At 38.7% G+C, this 25,134-nt stretch overlaps 1 protein-coding gene across 4 annotated transcripts in view; it reads left to right on the top strand.

Annotated features, from left to right (window-relative positions):
• The window catches only part of KATNIP (katanin interacting protein), a 65,804-nt gene that overhangs the window by 18,779 nt on the left and 21,891 nt on the right, over positions 1-25,134 (top strand). For all 4 annotated transcript variants that reach the window (XM_056335227.1, XM_056335228.1, XM_056335226.1 and 1 more), the window contains 8 exons: positions 786-898; positions 1,330-1,444; positions 1,844-2,050; positions 6,213-6,353; positions 11,101-11,995; positions 16,506-17,237; positions 17,801-18,009; positions 21,788-21,851. In XM_056335227.1, coding sequence (XP_056191202.1) covers positions 786-898; positions 1,330-1,444; positions 1,844-2,050; positions 6,213-6,353; positions 11,101-11,995; positions 16,506-17,237; positions 17,801-18,009; positions 21,788-21,851 — 2,476 coding nt within the window. The remainder of the gene's footprint in view (positions 1-785; positions 899-1,329; positions 1,445-1,843; positions 2,051-6,212; positions 6,354-11,100; positions 11,996-16,505; positions 17,238-17,800; positions 18,010-21,787; positions 21,852-25,134) is intronic.

The raw sequence follows: 25,134 nt of genomic DNA, 5'->3' as shown, positions 1-25,134 counted from the left end.
TTACACAATTAAGGGATTATTGAACTTGGCCTTTAATATTTAAATGTATAACAATGCAGATTTTTTACTACTTAAAAAAGTAATTAACTTATAAGCATTTTAAAGTTCTCTTAGTCTTAAAAATTTATAGAAATGGAGTTCACCTAAGAATAGAAGGACTCTTCTTTTTCTGACTAGTTTTTCGCTGATGCTGAGTATTCTGTCTGTGACAAAAATTACCAACAAATTTTAACAAAGGGAGCAGGATATTCTTACAAAGTGGGGTACAGGCAGAGAAAGAGCCTATAACCCTGTAAGAACTGCAGGACTTTTCCTCTGTTTTCTTTTAGATAGTCACTGCTGATGGTTCTATCTTTAAAAAAATAAATCAAGGTTTTATTCTAATGAAATGAGCTTTTTTGGGGTTTAAAAGTCTTTATGATCCTTTTTTTGGAGAAGGAAGAAGACTAAGCAGACCTGTGCCAAAGCTTTGGCCAACTCTGAGTCCTACCAAATGTATACAATGGGATTTCAGACATATATATGTATATGTAATAGTCATCAGAGAATGCTTTTACATTACTTTTCTTCCACACAGATCAAACTCCAAGCTCAGCTCTTTCATTGCAAATCAGGACCAGTTCTGTTAAATGTGCTTCAACTCACTATAGAGTTACAGATTAGCTAAGGTTAACTGAGACCAGTGCTAGGCCCAAACTATTCATTTATTCCAGAGATGCAGATTGATACTCATTGGTATGTGGAAAACAATGTGAATTAAACATGTTCATCTTTTTCTTACTTAGAGGGAATTTTCTCTTTCATCTGTTGTTTCTGCAATGGCTGAACCTCCAGGAAAAAGCCAGCCAAGGACTGCAGTCATAAAAGCTGTTGAGAGAATTTGTCCTTTTGGAAACAGGTATATATATTTCCTTTAAGACTACCTTCCTTTTTTGAGGAGATGTTTTCCAGTATACCAGCTGGCGTAGTGTAGTACTGCTACACCTGACAATCTTTAGATACCATAATGCAAGTGACAGTAAATCAGGGAGAAAGTTCCAGCCTTGGGCCAGTCTCTGTGCCAACATCTTCCTCTGTCTCTATATTACCTATGTCTTGCTTTGTCAGACTGCTGTAGAACCAGCTGAGAACTCGAGCCCTGTCTTTTAACCTAACTGTGTATCGAAGGTGGGATGCTGCAACAGTTACTGTTCAGTGTGAGGGTACACAGGATTCTTCTGTGGGGTGTGTGTGTTCATCTTATCTTTTCACCTTTGCACCAGCTAAACTGTTTCTTAAAAATACAAGAATTATGAGGAAGTAACATGTAAAATAATATGTATGTTTCAGACAACAGGAGAATCTCCTGAAAGTCCTTGCTGAGCCTGAGAGCCATTCTGCCCATGATAATGACATATTCCTGTCTGGTGACAAACCTGAAGTAGATTCCATGTTGAGAGAGAAGGTTTGTGTTTACATGCACCTGTACTGATGCTTGCCAGTATTACTGAAATAAAAGTACATTGAATGACCTGTATTCCACCAATTCCACCTTATGGCAGGGTAAGAGAAGAGAATGTCACCATTCCTTTGTTCATCAGAATGACAAAGAACAGAGAGTTGTTTTCTCCCTAGGTTTTGTAAGAGGGTCATAAGTTCTCTTCTCTTACCCTGCCATAGATTTATTAGTTGATGTGGGTCAGAACTGGTGAAACCTGGAATGACTGAATGCGATCCAGATAGCCTGGAGTTTGCAAGCTTTTTGCTTCTGATCCATCAGTAATGTAGCCTTAACAGTCTTAATTTTCTTCTGTGTTTTATTGTTTTGTCACTTATGTTTATACCATATTTCATTTCATTCCAGACGACAACCAGTATGGAAGTATGTGATGCCATTTATGTGACTATGGAACTTCTTTCTAACTGGGGAAATCCAGTAAACGTGGGCCTGAGTGAGGTGGAATTCTTTGATTTATACAATGAAAAGATATTTGTGTCTCCTTATGACGTGGACATTCGAAATGCTGACAACTCAGGGGATTTGTGCTGCTTGGTCAATAAGAACTTAAATGTAAGACAGCTTAGTCGTGGAAGTGAGAATTTCTCATTAGAATATTTCTTTAATATTCTGTCACTAGGTTTTTTGTTTAGAGACATGATTGCATTTTGTCTGAACTGCATAACAACTATATGATAATTTAAAAAAAATACAAAGATTGCTTATTATTAGCAAATTCAGCTTTCCTGTCCAAAGATGTTGGTATTCAGTTATAATTTTGCTATAGAACAAAATTTGATTAATTTGCCTGACTGACTTAACTGAGCAACTGGAAGGAGGCAGCTTTAACTCTGCCTCCTTATATATTAACTCTGTGGTATTGTCTTGGATAAAACACATTCAGTTTTTATAATATTCTAATGTAATCATAATATTTGTAGAATGAGATCATAAAACTTTTAAGGACAGGAAATTTCATACTTTTACAGAATGTCTGCTGATAAACTTAAGTAATTCTTGTGATCTGAAGGTGTGGGAGCTTCACTGCTAACTTCTTTCAGACGTTTAATATGAATTTAAGTAAACGTAAGGAGGAAATGTGTATTTTCCCCCATCCCCTTGTTATCCTTTTACCTAGGGAAGAATCACATAAGAATAAGAATGTGTAGATAGATAGTTTTGAACAAGAGACTAAGAAAAATGTGTGGCATTGTGAAAATATTTCATGGCTCTTCTGTGAGATAGTAAGATGAGGAGACATGAAGTGCTTACATACTAAAGACAGTGAACAAAAGACAATAACCGGTAGGAACTTTTGGTGCTCCTGAAGAGATGAACAAATGTCCATAGCCCTTCATACAGTCAAAATTTCATTTGTGCTGCGCTTTCACTGTGTGTCCTTTGTCTCCATGGTTCCTCAAAGCTAGGATTCCAGTAAAAATTAATGTTTTTAGTGGATGAGGATAATAAATGACTTAGTGTATTAAAAAATATAAATGAAAACTCATTTCATGCTAGTGATACTTTTGTGCTTGCAGGGTGAATGAGAATAGAAAGAGGGCAAATACGCAGTAATCTGAAATTTAGTTGAAACTTAGTGTGGAGTAGTATTTCCGGAGCAATATTTTCACTTGAACCATCTTTCTTACTGTCTCCTGAGAATTGTAGTTTGAGTGTCATAAATACCCATTCTCATTTATGTCTGTGCTCTCTGGCTGATGAGACTTTGGTAGCAGCAGTAGTAGTAGCAGCAGTGACTCTTGTGCTTCCTACATAATTATAAATTATGTCATAATATATTCATTAAGCCATTATAAACCTGTTATTCTTAGCATTTCTCATGTATTTATATATCCCATTCTTCTTAAATAATGAGGTTTTGTATTTCATTGATTAATATATTCTTTTGATTTGTGACACTTTTAATCTCCTCTCTTGAAGCTGGCAAGATATTGCATCAGAGAAGATGCAATGTGGACGGGGAATATGGTCATAGAATGTGGATATGTGATAACTGAACTGCTTACTCCTGCAGGAGTCAAAGCAGCATTTCCAGTTTGTGTGCATTTCAGATCATACAGGAAAGCTTTTGGGTGCATTAGAAAAAACTGCAAATTGATGACTCTCCAAGCGTCTAGTATTTTCAACACAATGAACACTTAATATAAAAACTTACTTTGTGGAAAACTTGCTTTACCACAGTTAAAACATTTCCATCTTTGATCATTTAGGTGTACATTTGTCTTTGAGAACAGACATACTCTTATAGAAGATTGGGCATTATATTTATTTATTTATTTATTAATTACCTTTGCAGACTTCTAGAAGAACATCTAAATTGCTGCTTCCCTTGTACTTTGTGATATGCTGTGAAAGAAAAAAACGCCCAGCAGAACATCAGGTGCTCTCAACTAAGGAAATGGTGCCTGATGGATATAATGCTTAATAAGGCATTATATTATTTATATATAGAGAGAAATGTAAAATAGGTATTTCATTGAAATTGCTTTCTGTAAACCTTTCTGATTCTTACATGCATATATAGGTCTTTTAAACCTCAGAATGACAAGGACAGGTAATTGTAATCCTAGACATAACTGACAAAGGTACTTCTTCACAGTGGTGAACTCTCAGACCCATGTCATTCCTCTTCACAGTGCTTGAGCCTTCCTTTACTTTCCAGCAGGTATATCTTCATGCCCACACAAAGCAGTGTCTTGAGCCAGTCTCCCACAGAATCTAAGACCAAAGGTTCCCACGCTTACTTTTTTTTTTCTCTTGATCCAGTTCAAATGTAATTCCTACTCCTTATATATCACCCTGATGCTTCAAAGAACTTTTGGGCTAGATTTTTCAGTGCTAGTTGCGAAGACAGTAACTCCAGACTTGAGTATGTTATGTGAAGGTACGGACATCACTCTCACTCTTGGTGATAAAACATGGGCCTTCCCCAGTCTAGTGAGTTTTGGCATGGAGTCAAGCTGCCTTCAGTTTCTGGTGTCAGATGGTTGACATGCTGACAGTGACTGTAACACCTGTGAGTTTGTGTATCCTCAGTTGTAAGCAATTGCTTCCACTGATAAACAAAACAATTGCTACAGCTGCCTCTCACTCAAAACACAATACTTGGCCTGGCTCTGATATGCCTTCTATTTGGAAAATCATGTGCAACTTTCCAGAGAAAGTAGTGAGAAGCATGAACAGGTCTTTTCAAAGATCCATGCTGAATCTGGTGCCCTCCTGTGAAGGCACTTCTGGCGCTATTTCAGTACACACCAGAACCCACTGATTTCTAGGGAACCAGCTCCTGACTGGAGAGGTCTGGAAATCGATCACTTACCAGATGTTGTTTGCTGTTGGAAAATGATTTTTTTTTTTTAATCATTCTTGTTTGATAGTATGGCTTCAGTAATATGATTTAGCTTTGAAGTTGATCCTGGAGTTGGGTTTACACTAGTTTGAAGAGCTATCCTTCATGTCTTCAATGTTAAGAGACAACTTATTTTATATAGAAAGGATTAAACCTGTCTGGCACTCGTATGGCTGTTTATGCCCAAAACTGACATTCAAAGCAACAACAGTCTCCCAAAGCTTTTGAAGAGTTCTGTGGGGCAGAGTCTTTGTGAGCCATCAAAGCTTGGAGAATGAAGATGACCACTCTGAGAAGTGGCCCTGTTCATGATTTCTTTGAACAGACTGGCAGAGCTCTGTCCATTCCATCATTCGGTAGGAAAGTTTTGTTGTTACTGCTTTCAGGAAAAACTGACAGACTCACTTCAAAGTGAAAGGATATGGAAAAATACTGACTTTGTGTACGTACTGTGTGACTAGACGCTATGTACTATGTATCCTTGAAAACAGAAAGGGAGCTAATTTATCTGCTAATCTCAGATCACTGAAATGTTGTCTGCATGCATATTTACTTTGTGCCCTCATTTGTCTCATTTTTGGGGTAACATTTGACATCAAGTATATTAATATTCAACATTTTGATTCTGTGACTCTTTACTTCTTGCTTCTTTCTGAGCTGCCGCACATCCTTTCCCTCCACTTCTGAATGTGTAGGGGCGGCTGTTCTGAGCAATATTGAGATTTAGGCATTCTTTGGTACTTTAAAATGTCTTGATCGTCAGTGGTCTGTAAAATTCATGTCGGGAGTTTCTGTTAGAAACATTTAGAAAATGTTAGAAAATTTCAAGTGTAGAGTCCTATATATAGCTCTAGAGATCTAGAAGTGAAATTAGATGCCTACAAAGCCTGATTAAAACAGAGGCAGTGAAATAAAATTCTATAAGATTCCCCTCTTTAGAGGGCAAAACAGAAGTGTAAGCACTTTAAGAAATCGTAAAATGATTATGCAGTGTCCATTGTGCTCAGTGATCCCCTCTAGTGCTTGCAAAGCTGATTAATTTGATTAAAATAAACTGGGCTTGCCCTGACCCTGCATTTACAAAGCATGGCAGACTGTCATTTGTGAGCGTGCAGATGTCTTACTGGGACAGCGAGCAGCTGACCTTCATCTAATTGTCAGGTTGTTGCAAGCTGTCTTACAGGCAAGAGGGTCGGATTTACTGTTTGGAAATGAGGTTAAGATTTTGCTCTTAACATAGCAGATTTTTGTAAATGGTTACTTTTCTAATCGATGTATATTTTTTGTGGGGTGGTGAATTAATTAAAATATCCTGCTTTAGGAGAAAAAGAGTATTAGTGACAGTCTGCTTGTACATGTTCTTAGATCACGGAGAAAAGCTTCCTTTGGATGTGCCCTTTCCATCCACTTGTCCAACTTTACTTTGTTATCCGCAATCCCACCCGGTCACATGACTTTGGTATATCCAAGATCAAGATTTGGAATTACAGCACAACAACTCCCAGTGTAAGTAGTCTGTTCTCAACTCTATGTATGTTGTACCTTGCCTAGGGAAACTCAGTTTGATCTTCTTTCCGAAAGTATGAAATAAAAGTAGATACCATTTTCCCTAATAAAATAGGGAGCTAGGAGGGGTCCGTGTCTACTGTAAGATTTGCTTTTGTCTTAATTGTAAGTGGTAGCAATGTAATTTTAATGTTTACATAGGCACAATGAGCATTTTCTTTCAAAGCTATTAGAAGTCTCTAAAGACCTAATAAAAGGCTTCCATATTCTGTCACTGAATCCTCTACTGTAGTAAGAAATAAAGATACAAAGGTAAGTGCATCTTAATACTCAGTACTTTCAGTTGTTTTATCACAATAAAAAGAAACGTGTTTCAATATGTGTTTTCTCATGTATAGGATAAATAGGCTGACTGTTGCTCGATTTCAGTTTTGTCACTTAAATTGAAAAGTATGCTAACTGTGTGTTCGTAATAAAACAAGTAGTCTAGTGTTACAAGAGAGACATCTCACGGCAGATGGTCTCTTGTTTGTGTGTTTGAAAGTCACCGTGAAAATTATTCTTGTTTGTACGCTGCAATGTTAAGAAAAAAATCCCAGGTACTAGATCAAAGAGGATTTGCTGTCCTGGATTATAAATAAGAGGCTTTATCTCTCTGGTTTTGCTCTCATCCATGTTCTTATATAAGCACATATGGTAATTTATACATATGGAAATGGCCAGGGAAGGGACAGCTTAAACAAATTTACTATAACGTGATTTATGTTTATTTTCTGGAATTCTAATAGCTTTTTCTATTAAAATGTGGGCTACAAAATGTTCCATCATCATTACAGAGTGCGAAAAGGACTGCTGTTTTAGGAGGTAATGGCATGATTTGTTACCAAACCTATTGAATATAATGCAGGGAATACATATAAAGGTATTTCTCTGTTTCAAGGCACCGTTTTTTTTAATCAACTGCTATGAGGCAAGCTGCAAAATCCATTAGGAGTATAATCCCATGGATTTTGGTGGCAATGCAGCAATCTACTCTAACTAAAGACATGTCTCATTATACTTAAGATGAAAGAATAATACAAGCAGTTCTGCGCAATTCTGTAATTTGTCATGAGGAAGTTTTGTCTGAGAAGTATAAAACCCCAAAATATAATTGGCTAACAATTCTTTTCCTGCTAGTGTGAATCCAGAGCCAGACTTCTGTGCCTTTTTTTTTGGTAATCATTCTAACATCCTTCTTCAAAAACCACATAAGTGCGAGGTGCCCCAGTAGTTCTTAAAAAAATAGGCAAAAAATTAATTCAGGCCAGTACTTTCGTACGTCTGAATTTTAGAACTTGAGTCTGAAAGTAGAAAAAATATGTCTGAAGGAAGCTGTAAAAGTCAGATTACATCATTGTCATAGGTTTTTGGTTCATTGAATTACAAGGAAGGTCTCACAGAATGCTTCATCTTGCCTTTATTTACCTCAGATGAGGTCTGTGGAAAAGGAGGTCATTTTAGTCTGCAAGAAGAGATCAAGTGTAAGGGCAGCCAGTTCTTTTCAAGTTAGTTTGAAATATTCAGACATTCTGTGAATACTTGCTAGAGCCTTGAAATTGCATCGTTACTTGGTGCTATTAAAACTCTTTTCATAAGTTCCGATAAAATGTCTGTTGTATATCTTCACAAATCTGTGAATGGAATTAATGCTTCAATGCATGAAGGTCTTTGTTGCTGTCCAGTTGGATCGTTTTCTTCTTCGAGTGATTGCTTGTATACGTGCTCCTCATGTGACTATGTTCATGGCCGTTGTCTTGAGCTGGAGATTTTTTTTTAGTGCTGGACTGCCACCGGGGTGCATTTTCTGTAAGAATGCAGCAGCTTTGTGCCAGCAGAGTTAGGTTTGTAGAAGAAATTTTTTCTTCTAGTTCTTGCCGCCTTATCTCTTGCTCCTTCTTTTTCACGCTTCTGTGAGAAGTCAGGCAGAGGCAACTTCAGGTCTTCTGTCCAGCTTTAATTCACAGGAAAATGCCTCTGTTTTTAAGCTTTGTCCTTCATGCACAAATATCACTGAAATGGCTAAAATACCATCCTCGTTGCTCCATTAGAAAGCACCATTCCAGCAGGCACTTTGTGAGGGCTGAAGGTGCATGCTGGGAAGGAACATCGAGGGAAACTGTAGAACTATTTTCACAAAATCTTTCATTTTTTTCTCTCTGATGTTGATCATACCTGCTTGCTTGTTCTACGACATTGTGCTATTCTGATTACTCTTCTGGGAGGGAAGAACCCTGCCTTGGGTGAAGTACTGCGTGTTAGTTTACAGGGTGGTTTCTTGATGGAATTACTCATGAGGAAGGGATTTCTCCAGCCTCCTCATGCTTGAGGAGAGTTAAGTGGTGGCACTAGGGAAGCTAACCGTTTTGTCGATCTTCCACACCACATGTGATCGCTAGGCAACTGGAAGTTTAGAAGCCAGGTGGGAGGGCATGTTCTTAGTCTTGTGTCTGCATATGTTTGGTCTTGGAGTCCCTGAGATCTGTTCATATTTTTCCTCCCTGAGCCTAGGTCTGCTTAGAATTTTGGTGCGTGAGATTTTCATTAGCTCTTTTATTAGTTCTTCATTAATAGAAGGTTCTTCTGAGCTATCGGCTTTATTAATGCCTGCCCCAGTTCGGTCTGTCTCTAATGTCCTATAAATGTCTGTTAGGGTTGCCTGATGCATCTTCATGCAATCTGAACACCTCTTTTGCTTCCTACAATACCTATCCCAGATATTCCAGAGATTGGGAAGTCATTTCCTACTGACTAGGGTAGTAATTTTGAGGTTACTGGCCCTTTTCTGTGCTTGACTGCCCATCTTTCAGGGAGGGTAAGCTCCACCATCTATCTCATTTTGTAATGTTTTCTCTGCCTACCTTCCTCCTCCGGTACTGGTGGGTGAAGATTCATTTCAAATCCTGTTGTTCTTTAGAGGTTGCAGATTTTAATTAAAACGCATGAAACTGACAAACACTTTTCAAAATATACCTGTGTATATTTCCATGGTTTCATGCAGTTTATATCTGTTCCCAGGTAAAAAATACAGACCAAAGGTTTGAGTATATCTGACATCAGTAGGGGCTAGGATACTATGTAAAAATGTTACAAGTATCCCAAATTCAACTGTAAATATCCAATATCTCTACCATTTAAGGAGTACACTAACAGTCCAGAAGTAGAGAGATTAAAAAAAATAACATTACTGGGCATCCTGATAGTCTTTCTCTTCCCCATCATCATTTCCGGCAAAGCCATGTAGTCAGTTTTTAATATATACAATTATTAAAGTGTTTTGATCCCCAATTAGATTAACCTAGCAGTGTCCTTGTTCAAGGGGAGAAAATATCATGTTTTATGGCCAAATGCATCAGTACAGACATATAGCACTTTATGATACTCTAGGAATAACACAGGCAGTCATGTCATAATGGCCAATTAAACTGGGTTTACAGCTGTTCTCTGAGAAGTTAGTGAAGGTTATCTTTTTCTATCAGGAATGTGTCTTGCATTCCCACACCTACTCCCCTCCCTCAGCTGTACCTTTCTTGTTATGCCTGCATCTTCCGTTTTTCCCCCTGTGTAGGTCCGTATTACATTTTTCACCTCATACTCATTATTGAATGGAAGCTATAAAGACTCGTAAGCTGTAAAGAGTGTGTGCAGGAGTGAAGAACTGGAGCCACTTGTACCTGAAGGTGAAGGAGTAACTGGCTTAGGCTGGGAGCAGAGGAAAGTTTAAATTGCATTCAAGGGCATCCAGGAGATGAGCAAGAGGGACGAAACTGAAACTTCTTACTTTCATGAAAAGCTTCTTATTTTCCATGAAAATAAGGAAAGAACAGAGAATCTAAAAAGATTCTACACTGATGGACACATTACTGAAATTTAGAGGGCAGAAAGGAGATGGATTTTGCCTTATCTTCGAGATTTTCTTTGAAGATACCGGTATTTTTGATGAGAAGGAGAAAAAGGTTAGATGGAAATGATAGAGTATAGAAAGAACGTTAGTTCCAACTTCAGGGGAATGAAAAAAAAAAAAAAAGGTTTTAGTGAGTGGCACAGAAAAGAATATAAAGTTGTGAGTGGCAGAGTTGTGTTTGAGATAAAGGCCTTCTATTTAAAAGGCTAGTTAAGTGTTAGAATAGGCTATGAAGGCAGATCATTTGAAACTGTTAAAAACAGATTTCTTCACAATGGTATAGGTTATTTTACTTTTTCCAGTTAGAAAGAGATGGACCAAATGATTTTTTCTTTTTAATGTCCTTTCCAGCCCTGTATTTCTATAACTCTTTATAACTCTTTTTAACTCTAGTGGCTTTGATCTGGGGGGTGGTTCGCTGTGGAACATGTTATAAAAGTCATGAATCTTAAAGATGCTGAAGCAAAATGTGCCTCTGGAATTTATATCCTGATCAAATATAAGCATACTTAATCTAGACTTCTTTGCTCAAGCTTTTCTAAATAATCAAGCCTTGTCAGCCAGAATGGTTCAGAGTAGCGTCTAGCAGGGTTTTTAGTCCTTTTAAATAAAATCTTAAATATTCCATGATATTTTCAGTAGTTTGAGCTTTTGATTAAAAAGTAGTCAAAAGCATGTTACTGATATGGGTTTTTAATAGTTTTTCATCTGTTTATTGATTACATTCAAGTGTCAGAGTTCCAGAACAGTGATATCTAATGCTTGAACAGCTTAACTGAAACCTTCATACTTTTATTTTTGTAGGACCTTGATGTTGGAGCAAGGAAGGTGAGGTTATATATCAATGAGAACCTTGTATTTGATGGTGAACTAGAGAGAGCTTCTGGAGATCTCTGCACTGACCATAGCACTACAATTGACCTCACAGATCACAAGCAAAATACCTCTGCATATTCTTCAAATGAAGGGAAAGAAGTAAACGCACCTGCAGTCACCCAGAAGAGAGCAGACTTAAATTTTAAATGCTTACAGTCAAACAGTACTTCGCTAAACTGGAAATCTCTGCCAGAGGACAATCATCTTGAGCGTAAGATGAACTCAAACAGCTTTACGAAGAAAAATGTGTCTGAGTTAGAGGATGATCTAAAAGTTTTACCATCTCATGTTTGTATAAAAGATGCTAAAGAGAATGCAACAGCACAAGCAGTTATGCATCTTCTTCAGTCTGATGATGAACTTGCTTTGAGCAAGCAAATGGAAAAGCTAACAGGAAGAAAATTGTCTGATTCTACAGGTGCAGTTCCCTCTTGGTTACAGTCATCTTCCCAAGTAACAGAGAGTAATCAAGTTATTTCCAGTAAGCAGAAGCCTCCCTGGCTTGCTACAGAACATGGTTTAGGCTTGAGATTTCAAACACAGTCAGATGGAATCATGAAAAACTTTTCTGATCTGACTGAGGGTGTCAAATGTCAGAGAAATGGACTGGGAAGATCCAGTAGTAGAAATGCAAATGGAGGTGAGAGATCACAAATGCTAAGCAGAAAGGAGGATGACGTGGGCCTGGACGTTTTGGAGCAACCTTCTAACAAAAATTCCTGCAGCTCACAGTACCCTACAAGTGGAAGGAGAAGTGTTAGATGTGCAAAAAAGATAGGATTAAGCACTGTAAATCTTGGAGAAGATGATTCTGCTCTCAAAGGTAAGAGCTCACAATAGCAACCGTAGTGCAAGTGCTGACAAGTTCTCCCTTTTGCAGAGGCACAGAATCATTTAGGTGGGAAGGCACCTCTTGACATTCCTGAAGGCCTAGGCAGGGGGATTTTAGTTTTGCTATTTACAGTATTCAGTTTTTTCTCATTCATGCTATGACAGTGCTCAGTCTCTCTCCTTGTCCTACACCTGATGTGAAATGCTTTTCTGACAAATTTACATTCTGAGTTAGTTTTTTTTAATTTACTGGGAGAAGATTTAAGATTATATTTCAGTAAATTATATGCTAAAATTGACAGTCCTGCAGACAGCAAATGTTTGCTAATATCATGGGAAATCTGCAAAAAGATAAGGTGTGACCTCAAGGTAGTGAGTAAATTGACAGTTTGTGTAGTAGGTTTGTGTCTTTCTCAGTGAGAATATATGCTGAATGTATTTGTTCAGAGTGATTGGAAAACTGCTCTTATTTTCCCTTCTCTGCTCATAAGATCCCATACCTCTTTCAAACCTCTCCCTCAGACATCTCTGCTTATTTATGAAGCTTTTTCTTGTAAATTTAGCTGTTATCTCCTCCATGCTTTTGATTATCCTTTTCATTCTTCTTCAAACCTTTTTTAGTTTGTCTGGATCCTGTTGGAGGTGGAAGATCCAGATTTGTGTACTTGTGTTCTACCTCTGGCAACAGTGTGTGCCCCGGGAAAAGTATGAGAACTGGCCAAGTTGTGAAGTTCCTGCTCTCTCCCAATCTTTGGCTAAGAAATTTTCTGTGTGTGGGGTAATATTTTTGTGCTTAACCACTATAAATAACACAAGAATAGAATTTCTTACCCACAAGTTCTAGTTTGTCTTGCTTTTAACTAACATTTTTGGGTTTCTGTTGCTTAGGATCTATTTTTAATCTCCTCTGTTCAGTTTCAAGCCATGTGTCACTGACTTTTTTATTTTTTTTGGACCCTTCATACCTCTTCTTTGGCATCCTGTAAGACTTGACTCAAATGAAGATAGTCTGACAGAACAAGGACAACAAGCCCCAGAGAATTGGAAGACGAGGTTACAAAAATACGAATTGAAATTTTGGGAGTGATTTAGCATCAGAAAAATGTACATGATAGTGTAGCTTGCTGTATACTGTATTTGGGTGTATACATTAAAGTTATGGTCGTAAGGGACTGGAAATATGCGTAAGTGCAGGAATGCCAGCTCAAATATCAACAGCTTTGCAGACAGGTGAGGAAAATGGTTCTTTCTAAACTTAGAATATCTAAATTTTTTCTTCTCTGCCCATCTGTGGAGAAAACAATAATCTTATAAGTATGTCTGCAATTATACCTCAAAGAAGAAAAAAGTACGGAAGTAGTTGGAATAACTGCCTTCACCCACCCACTCACCACAGCCCTTTTGCTGTTTCACACATTTCACAGTACCTCTGTTATATTAAAAACTTGTCAACATTATGGAAAATATAAATAAGTCCCACCTTAGTAATTTCTGTTTGGTTGTAAAAATGCTAAAAATTGAGAAGTTTTCATGTAAACTGTAAGATGAGGCTTATTATGATTCTAATTATACTGTTCTCTAATGTTGCTCAGAGCAGGTTTTTCTGGTGCTTAAAACTCCCAATATGTGTTTGTCCCTGGGAAAATTGCATGCCATCAAGCAGCTTTTGTTCTCTCTGTGCTGTACTGTGCAGGGTAAAGCCATCTTCGCAGTGGAGCTGAGTGAGCATTAACCACAGGGAAACAGTATTAAGCGTTTCCCTAAGAGTGGTGAATTTTAATTGGTACGGGGCTACGGGAACTGCAGTTTCCCAATAGCGGTATGTGACAATGGGGAGGCTGCACAAGCTCGTATGCAATGTCACAGCCTGCCTTTGGTCACTAAATGAAGAATAATGAGAACAACAGAAATTAAAACTAGCACATACATGCATATTTGGCTCGAGTTAATGTTGCTATAAAAACATACAATTTTTCTTTGATAACTGGTTTAATGGGCAAAGGAAATGATGGCAGTGTACTGATCAAATTTGCAAATAACATATAATTTGGGGTGTTATGAGTTAAGAAGATTAAAGAACGGCACAGAAAGATGAGCTTGAGAACTGGAGTAATAGCTTTGGAATGCAATTCAATAGTGCTGCTAGCAGGGTCATTTGGGGACTAATAACAAAAAATTAAGTTGTAAGCTGAGTAATCATCAATTGAAAATGACCGAGGAAGAGAAGGATCTTGGTTGAGTAGTTGGTAACAGATTGACTATGAAATGCTAGTGTGACGCAGGCATGATTATAGTGATGCACTCTGAGGATGTATCAGCAGAGGTATTTCTGTTAGTTAGGGGAATATTAATATCTCAACACAGGCACTTGTGAGATGTCAGTTGCAAAACTGCAGTTCTGATCATCCATTTTCAGGAAAGCTGATTACAGAGTGGAACAGATACAGAAGAGAGCTTTTAGAATGATTTAGGTAATGAATTGTGTGATTGCAGCATGGAAATATGATTGCTATTTATAACTGCAGGAAGTAAAAATGAGATTAACACAACAGAGGGAGAAGAAAGGTAGTTTTTTTCCAAGCTAACGTTGCCTCAAATGTAGTTTACTGAAGTTCTGAGAGGAATTGTGTGGAGTGTGTTGCCATTGGAAGCAGGGCAAGGCACTTGGTGATTCAAGAAATCCCCCCTAAACCCATAGGGGAGGTGCACATTGCAGGTGTCATCATTTCTGGATGCTGGGATAGCATCCACCATACAATCCTCTCAGGCATGCAGAAGACTGGGAATGTATCTGTAACATCTGCAAGTGGGATACTTTTGTTTTGCATGCAGAGTTTGTTCACGTGGCTCCAATAAAAATAATAAATTTTAGATTCTAAAAAAAACCAGCCCAAACCCTGTAAGCCTTCAGCCATTGGCCTGTGGTTTTGGCCTATTCTCTGCTTTCATTTCAGAGCTCCACTTTTCCTGTTGTCACTTCTTAACATAGCTAACAAACCTGTTAACCTCCCATTGACAGTAACTCCTGTTGAACTGCTGTAGAAGTGCTTCAAAGCTGTAATCTCTGTACTGCTTGAAGTATGTAATGTTTAAAAAAAAAGGAAAAAAAGGGAAAAAACCTCCAAAACAAGGAAAACCAGTGGATGTCAAATACTCTTCTGTACATCCTCATTCTGAAATTTTCAAACTTTGACATTTTAAAGTGGTAAATATATATACAGTGTCATCTTCTTCAGGTAAATTGTGAGGCTCTGGGAAGTAGTTTGGGATCACCCACCTCATGAGTATCCATATGGATGATGGTTTGAACAAGGGAGTGACTTAAAAAGTCTGATATTCTCTGAAGTATGGACCTCTGCTTCCTCTCTGTATTCCCCTTGTGGGGTAAGGAGGAGTGGCCAGGTTCGTCTCCAGCCTTTCATTCTGGAAAACAACCCTCTTTTAGGTAGTTTCCCATCTGCTTTAAAATTCTTATTTTTATCTCGCTTGTGTATTGTAAATGATTATTGGCCACAGATAGATTAGGAACATTGCCTCTTTCCAAAAAGAAAGTTGAAAGTTAGTCTTGAGAAGTCTTTTGGGAAATTATTATTTTGCATTTTACAGCTATTGGCATTTATTCTTGATAACCATTTGTTTTAGTATACACTCAAGGACATTGTACAGAAGTAAAATCTAGCCCATGGGTCTGTAATTCTTTAGTACTCCACTTGCTTTTCTTCATTTATTTGAAGAAAATACATAAGTGACAGCTTTATTGAAAATCTTTGTTATTATCTGCTCTTAATTGTTTTGAGGTGGAAATTAAGCAGTTCCCAAGTGCAGTCACAAGGAGAGCATGCTTTGCTCCCACTGTGCCCCTCTAATTTGTCGTCTCCACTGCATTCCCATTAGATCCTTTGTCATTATCCCCCTTCTACATCTCACTTGCTGAAAAGTGAGAAAAATATTTGGGTGTTACCTGCACAGAATGCAATGCTGACCTCATTCTTGTTGTACGCTGAACCTACGTCTTTTCTCATCACTTTTCTTTATATACTCGTGGCTGATTTTGACAGGAAGCCCTACCTTTTCTCTGTAATGCTTTATAAACTTCACCACTTAAGCCATTTCCAGCTGTTTGAAAGATGTTCTGCAGAAATGCAGACAGATGATTTAAACTGTCGTGACAGCCACATAATAAGTATCACTGGGCAAAATCCCAAGTTCTGTAAGCGTTGTGTCAAGGATTTGCAATCTCAAACTTAGTTGCATTTTGTATCTTGGCATGTGCTTTGCTCTTCAATAGTTAAAAACGATTGGTTTTGTTATGTCTAAATGGGGAAGGGAAATTGGAACATGTAGCCCTCGTAATAGGGAGGCAACAAAAAAGTGTTGCTGTAACAGAATTTCACAGTAAGGGAACACAAGTATGATCAGTGTAATTCTGGAAAGTTCGTGTTGTAGTGCTTTGCTTCCAGTCCTGTTGATACATTAAATGCCTGTGTAATGTTTTTTTCCAGATGCAGCGTTTTCGATCAAGGACATAGCAACTTCTAGAGCAAAGTGGCACAATGAACAAGAACACACGCTGCAGGAGTCCTGGAACTCCTTGGTAAAGTTTAATTATTCCCATCGTGGCCGAATCTCTAACATGGATTTTCAAGGGGATATTTTTGATGAGTTTCTCCATCAACAGAAAATCAACCGGCCTGGAGAATATCAGCAAGTGAGAAAAGAGGGACTACAAATGCTACTGAAAAGGCAAGAAGGAAATTCTGTGGAGGCACATGATGGAAATGATTTTAAAATTCCTGTTTTACCTTATGGAAAGCACTTGGTGATAGACATTCAAACAACATGGGGAGACAGACATTATGTTGGTCTTAATGGAATTGAAGTTTTCAGTTCTAAAGGAGAGCCTGTTCAGATTTCAAAAATAACAGCTGAACCACCTGATATAAATATTTTACCAGCTTATGGCAATGATCCCAGAATAATAACCAACCTAATTGATGGGGTAAATCGGACCCAGGATGATATGCATCTCTGGCTCGCACCATTTACCCCTGGAAAACCTCACTTCATCTTTATTGACTTTGTGAATTCCTGTCAAGTAGCTATGATTAGGATTTGGAATTATAATAAATCTCGCATACATTCTTTCAGAGGTGTGAAAGACATTATAATGTTGTTAGATGAACAATGCATCTTTAAAGGAGAAATTGCGAAAGCTTCAGGAACCTTGTCTGGAGGTATGCTATAATTTCTTGTTTTCTTTGTGGAAACAGCAGTACAATACAAATACATTTAGCTTGTTTGTTATCAGTTTCCACTTCAAAGCAAGTGGCACTTTGTATAGTATTTAGTCCTTTTAATTTCAAAACATAATGCAAAACCCAGTAATGCATTCTTCAATGAAACTGTGAATTTAGCAGCATATAGAGTTAATCTCTACTCTTAACGATGTCTTAGCGACAAGACCATATATCAATAACATCATATAGTCACTAGACATTTAAAAGTTGCAGACTTTTACTTGTTCGCACAGATACGGTCTTCTGGAAAAGGTGATGGAGAAGCTTTTTCCCCATTTTCTTTTATATGTATTTGAAATTTGACTGAGTTCTCTATTCTGCTGTGCAGTATAAGTTTGGGAATCAACATACTAATTATATCAGTTGTCAGTATCAATTTACCATATATTATCTTTAAACACTACTGCAAATTAAATGTAAAGAAGGACTGAAAATAGTTTTTATCACTCTATATATTCTTTTGTATGGTTTCTCCATTTAATTCTGTATATTGCCTCCAGCTCCAGAGCACTTCGGGGATACCATACTGTTTACTACCGATGATGACATTCTTGAAGCTATGTACTGCTATGATGAAACTTATCATGGAGAAATGGAAAATGCCAGCTCCTTGAGATATGAGGAAGAGCTAAAGAGGCCAACAACTGCTGATAGGGAGGGAGATGAAAGACCTTTTACACAAGCAGGATCAAGAACAGGGGATCTACAGGTAGGGGCCTCCATGTTCAGAACTCCCTATAATGTCTTTTTGAAACATGACATGGAAGCAGTAGACACTGATTTCCATGGTGGAGTAAAGCTCTGTAGAAGAACTAATGCAGCTATCTGTCTGTTTTGAAGATTACTTTTTTCACCAGCTCAATAATTTATGTGCGTTTTTTTGGTCCAAAAGGTCCTCCAAGTTGTTGTTTTTCTGATTAATTAGTAAAACTACAAGGAAAATTATACCAGATTGTATGGTGGTTTGGTTTTTTTCTTTACTTCCTTGGACAGAGATTAGAGGAAGTTCTTTTTGATTTAGGTACTCCTACAGGTTTATGCCACTGTCCGTGATTTTTATCATACATTTATTCATGTAATGAGTAGCTGTGCTCCCTGTCACTCCAAAGCAAAGACTTTTTCCGTGTTTTCCACACAAAGTATACTCTTACTTGTTTTTTCCTTCCTCCACGAATTAAGTATCCTAGGTGAGAAGGATCTCCCCCTGTCAAGTGTCCCCTAATTTTTACTCTTCCCTTTTTTGACTAGCATCTCCACAGGTCTGTGTGCATTTTGCAGCATAAAAATGCCACTTTACTGTTCCATACAGTAGGTGTTTTACTGCTTGGAGGAAAGCCATATTTTCAAGCACTGGAGTCTTGCCTCAAACCATTCCAGCCCAACAGTCCAGTGTCTGAGCTAAGATCCTGCAAGATTTTCTGCTCAGGATGGTGTGGGGCAGACTTTGACCTGATTTCCATCAAATCCTCTACCTTAGAATTTTCATGAGCACCTATTGCTGCTTCAATGATGTTATCTTTTTGTAGGGGTCACACTCTTACGTGTAAGTCTGTGAGGAGATCCAAAGCTGAATCGACCCAAATTCCAGCTGGTTCAGGTGAAGTGTTCCCAGTGATATATGGCTCCTAATGAGCCTTGTGCTGTTGTTAAGCCTTCCTGTTCTGTCTTGTCCTCTTCTCCTGGTGGCTTATAAGACAAAGGGACATGCCATGACATTGGAATTTGATCTCACTATTAAGATCATGAGTCAGTGACTCTAATCCTTTTGACTTCTTCAGTGCTGGTTAACACTGGCAACAGTAATTTCAGTGTCATCTTTGTTTGTCGTATCTTAAACTGTTCAGGCACCTTACGCAATGCAGGATTCCATGAACACAAATTGAAGTTCACTGTTCTTTTCTTGATCGCTTGTTTATTGTGAGCATTCACCAGGAACTCTTTCATTGCAGAAGCCTAGACGTGGCCTGTCTGGTCCTTACTCAGAGCCTCTGCCTTTTATTTTGCTCTTCATCTGTGACGCCCTTCATACTCCTTTTCTAACTCTGAAACATGCTGTATCAGCAATGCGATAACAGAAGCTATTGTGACTGAGCCATTGATCTCCCTGATATTCTGTATTTGTTGGTACCATCAAGATTTTGTAGACGGATGCTTATGCTATCAGAATGATGCAGATTACTAGATGATTTGTCTTGCCCAGCATTATGTTGGCATTCAGGCTAGTATTGGGCTTGAACAGTCTACCTGTCGATGATGCACCCTTTTTTCCTGTAGCATGTTCAGTGGATGAAGCAGAGTTACACTGCACTGTCTACAGAACTTTTCAAAAGCTCTTATGGGAGCATCTTAATTTCTTGTCAATATTATCCACAGTCATCTGTTTTTCCTATGAATTCAGTAATCCTTAACATGTCAGCCTTTATAGCAAGTCAGAGCTGTTACTAGTGCACTTGACCCAACTCTGACTGTGGCTGATAGTGGATGCCTGCGGAGAATGTAAGAGCAGCGCAAACATGCAGTGGTGTTTTTCTGAAACACTCATCCAGCCCTTCGAAATTTGTCTCACAAGGACTCCTTGACTTAGCCTTTGTGTTTAGTAACCAGCCATAGATTTTTTTTTTTTGTGTTAATTCATCCACTAGGTTTTTGAACCTGAGGGCACTTCTACAGCTTAACCATGCTCTGTGGTAAATTTCCCAGCTTAACTTGTGTAGCACAAAGAACCTCTTTCTGGTTGTCTCTAGCTTCACTTAATGTCCCCTAGTTTTTGTGTTGGAAGAAACTAAACAATTTTTTTCCATTTGCTTCTTCAGGACACTCAAAAGATTTATGCCTCTCTGTCACACTAAGTCTCTTTTCCAGAATGTTTAGTCCTACTTCAGTTATTCCTCACATGGAAGGTGCTATACAGTATGGTCAGGTATAGGACCAGGGAAATACTTTTTACTTTTTATTGCTTTTCCAACAACTCCTGTACTATGGTGGTGTTTTGTTCTAGTCATAAGGTAGGAGCAAGCAAGTCACAGGCAGGAGCAAGTAGGCATAGTTGAAATTATAGAAAATTGAACAATATCTGAAAGAAAAGATAGTGGGCACCAGTGGAATGAAGGGATCTGAGTAGTCAAGAAAGGAGGAAGAGGGAGAAAAGGTAATAAGGTAGCTTGGCACAGGTGGTTTACTGCCTGCAAGGGAGGGCATTATTCTGCATTCCATAAAACCACTAGCTTTATTGTGTCCGTGGGTTTTGATATTCAGTGGAGTTGCAAATTTTAATTCCCAGGCTGGTCTTTTGAAGTTGTTCTGAGAAGAAGGCATCAAGTATCTAAGATAGAGTCACAGTTTTGCAAGACAGATACCCCCAGTAGAAGGGTTTTTTCCATCTTCTCTAGGTTGTCTGTGTGTGTTTATTTCAGTGCACACTTCTTCTTCAGTTTCACCCACTTAATTACAAGGACATTTGCTACTACATGGAATATGTTGCAGTCTGGGAACATACACATATAAGATCCAGGATGTCAATGGTTATCCTGCACAGCTCTAATATAACAGTAGGAGAAAAGCGTTGACAAGCCTTTTGGTTTTTTTAGGCACAATGTAGATCCATTTGATGTATTCTGGATGACAGGAAGTCTACTTCTAACGATGAATGAAGCTATAGAGAATGAGTCTGGACTTCTAATTTCCTGTTTGGCTTTTTGCTTACTAATGAGGATTGAACTGATGTTTTTGTAGGATTACTTATAATAATGCCAAGATTTCATTCTAATCTGCTATTGTTTTGTTTGGAGCCCAGTACTGTATCTGTAAAGATTGTTTTCATCATATGTAGTATTTTTACAATTACCTACAGTGTATATAATTAGCCATTTCATCATGCTCACTCAATGAAATGAAGTCAGTCTGCAACCTCTGCAGTTGTCTTTACTACCCTAATTGCCCCAGTATGATCAGCAGAATTTGTCATCTGTTTATTCACTTTCTGGTTTGCTATTTTGAATAACATAGGCTATTATTAATTAGTATTGTCAAAGAACAAATGTAAGCTTTTGGACAAGTTTGCTTATTTGCTCTGCCTCTTGGTTCTTCTTGTCTCTGCAACATATTTGCCATGTGTTACAAATACAGCACATTATCATTTGCTAATTGCAGTCTGCAGGTAAGTGAGACTGACTTAAGAATTTCAGCCTCTTTGAGAACAGGTAGCCCACACTAGGGAGTCTCCTGTTTAACACTTCAGTGTGCACTAACAACAAAAAACCCCTAACAGTTTTGACTTTATAAGGAGCCCTATGATCTACATTTTGGGGCATATTTCCCATTATTTGCAGGACACCCTGGATGGTGGGGCAAAGGGGAGATTGATATACAAAAGGCTGGATGCAAAAAACCTGCCCAAAACTAAAGAAACAGACAAGTCCACACACACGCACACACTTTATAAACAGTATGTCTGTTATATGTATATGATGCACCTGTTTACTTCTTAGGTTCAAGAGCCAGACCCTCTCTCTGAATGTATACCCAAGGAATCAGGAATATTTACTGGAAAATGTAAGTTCTTACATTTACTTCTTGCTTAATCTCCCTCCCCCTTAACATGTTATCAAGGAGGATTTGATTTGTCAGAGCTGTACGGAACTTTGTGACAGATGTCAGGTCTAGTATAAAGAAGAGTAATTGAATATTTAAGGCAGAAGCTTTGTTTACTATGGCATTTAGAATATTATGTCGTAACAGTTGGCTTTTAATCTCAGAAAAATAGCACTAGCTGTTTGCCTAGTCCCTGAATGGGATTTGTAATAGCCGTGTCCCTTACCCAGTAATTCTCTCCCAATCCTACATATTTCTGTACACTGACTTAATTTCTCAGATCTGATAGGCAACGGAAACCCTACAGTAAAGCTATACCAGAATGTTATATTCATACTTGAAGTACCTGATTTCTTTATCCTGTACAAAAACAGATCTATGTGGCCCTTTAAGTTATTGTCCAGAGAACTTCTGGACAGCCCAGAGGTTTTGGTATCAGCTTCTGGTCGTTCGACCAGCACAAGAGAAATCTGGTTCTTGGGCCTGGCATAAAGACCTCAGCAACCTGTGCTGTGCTCTCTGCAAATATACACAGTGCTGTGCCTTAGTCACACGTCTGTGATCTGTGACCCATGAAGGATATCTGGATCTGTGAACTTTTATCTATGAGCATGTCTATGATCAATTCATACCTGTGAACTTAAGATGCCTTTCCCTTCTCCCATTTCTCAAAGTGGGTGAAAAAAGTGTAGTGAGGGTGTGATTCAGAGCTCAGCAGGTATAGTTTGTGACACTGACAAGACATTGTTAATTGGACTAACCTGTCCCTATCACACATAGGTCCTGAGTTCTATGAGTTCTTGCAGGGAAAGAGCTGGAGAAAGCTAGCTGCATTTAAGGGAGGCTTTCCATGCCTTATGAAATGCAAAACAAACTCCAACTTAGTCTCTTAAACAGAAAAAAACGCCATTAATTGCTACAAGGGCCTGTCTATGTAAACGACCTTGCACAAAAACAACTAGAGGCTACAGCCTCATTTTTGCCAATGATTTCTGCATACCCTGCCCTGCCTGTGTATATTGTTCCTTGTTCTTATTTTGTGGAGTGGTCCCTTAGACCTGGAGTGAGAGTCCTTTTGCTGTTTCTTGTTTTGGGAAATTACTGGAAATTGTGCAAAACTTAGGATCAGTACTGCCTTTTCATCTGGGAATCCTGGTAATAAATTGTGCATGGAGTCACTGAGGATTTATATCTTTGGCCTGTTGTAGGTAGTTTTCATCTCTTTCATCCTGTTGCCAGTCATGATGTAAAGGAGAAATAGTGCCTCAGAGTGTCATGGTCACTGGTACGAAGTCCAGCTAGTGGCTAGTTACTAGAGGTGTCCCTCAGGGAACAGTACTACTATAGTCTGCACTGCTCAGTGTCTTCTTTTTGAAAGAACTTGGTTGATGGGATAAAGTACGGTCACAGCAAGGTTGTGGGTGATACCAAGCAGAGGGGAGTGGTTGATATCCTGGAGGGCAAGGCTGTTCTTCAGAGGTACCTCAGCAAGCTGGAGAAATGGTAACATGTTACCCAGCGTAACTTCATGAAGTTCAGGGCAAGTGCAAAGTGTGGGAGGTAATAATGTGTGCCGCAGGCCAGGCTGGGGGCCAGCTAGCTAAAAAAGCAGCTTTGCATTGAAGGGCCTAAAGTCCTTCGAAGACCACAAACTGAACCAGCCAGCAGTGCCGCCTTGCAGTAAAGGCAGCCAGCTGCCTCCTGGGATGCAAAAATAAGAGTGCAGCCAGCAGGGCAAGGAAGGGGATTCTGCTTGTGTGCAGCTGCGTTTGGAGTATGGGGTTCAGTATGGAGCTCCCTAGAACAAGAAGAAATTTGCCATTACTGGTGTGGGTCCAGTGGAGGAGGGTGACCAAGATGGTCAGGCAGCTGGCGTACCTGGCATGTGAGAGAAACGTGGGAGGGCTGGGTTGGTTTGTTCATCCTGCAGAAGAGAAGATAAGGTGAGGGGAGATCTTCTTGCTACCCATAGCCTATCAGAAGGGCGTAGAAAGGAGGGGTTCAGGCCATTCTCAGGCATCGACATAGGATCGGGTTGAGAGGCAACTGAGTCAATGAGGTAGAAGACAAGAATTGCCAACCGGGTATTAGGAAATCTTTTTCACCCTGAGGGTAGGGTTGAGAGAGTTTTTGAAATCTGCCAGCCTTGGGAACCTTCAGATTTCCGCTGGATTAGCTCCCAAGAGACCTGATGTAATGGACGTGCTCTGAGCTTGGAGTTGGACTAGAGACCTCCAGAGGTCCCTTCCACCCTGCACGAGTCTGAGATTCTATGAAGGCATTGGCATGGTGATGTGAATACTAAACCTTGTGTGTAGCTGCTTTACTCAGTCTTTTCCCTTTTGTTTCAAAATATACGAGAACTCTTGCATGCTCGTACACTAAGCGAGTTTCGTTTTAGCAATGGCCTTGGGAATAGCGTCTAATAGCAATGTAGCCATAGCTCCAAACTTGTCAGCTAATAGAACTATTTATTTCTTAGCGTCCTTGCAAATGCTAATGAGATCTTACACCCAAGTGAATTTATGTGCATATCAAGGCTTAGTCTCGCGTAAATTGCTACGGCTATTTAGAGGTAATTGGGCTGGATGGCTTAATAGGTTTAATGCTTGTTTGTTTTACAGGGCGTCATGACTACTGGTGCTTCTTTACACATTATCCAACCTGATTATTTCTGGGCTTCTGTAATGTGTGAAACAAAAGATGTTTTTAATTTACAGTGATAGATTTTTACGGAACCTGACCAGATTGAAATATTACTTGTTATATCTGTATATGCTATTTATATTTTTTCAGTAAGGTGTGAAACAGGTGGATCTGAAGATACACATACAATCTTTTGTCTGCCCAGTTTTTCTTTTGTATTTATTTTCTGGGGATGCAGGCTAATCAACATTGCTGCTTTTCACTAACGCTGTTCCACTAAAATACATCCATGTGTCCAGTTCTGACATGAACATAGTAACTTTAAATGCATTAGTAAACCAACTATGAGTTGATGTTCTCTGACAATTTATGGATTTATGAGAGACTGGATTTATATGAATCTATGTAGTCACTTAGCTGGCAAAAGATGATGGATAGGCTTCAGCCTAATAGGTCTTCTCTGTGTCTGCATAATCACAAAATCTTTCATGTAACTGCTTAAATTTATCATTTAATTACCACCAGTCTACAATCTAAGTAATGAGACACTTGGTAATGTGCTTGATCAGGAGTTGTACAGTTACAAGTGAACAAGATG

This window comes from Falco biarmicus, chromosome 4, assembly GCF_023638135.1.
Source record: "Falco biarmicus isolate bFalBia1 chromosome 4, bFalBia1.pri, whole genome shotgun sequence".
Classification (NCBI taxonomy): domain Eukaryota; kingdom Metazoa; phylum Chordata; class Aves; order Falconiformes; family Falconidae; genus Falco; species Falco biarmicus.
This window is presented reverse-complemented; position numbering and strand designations above follow the sequence as displayed.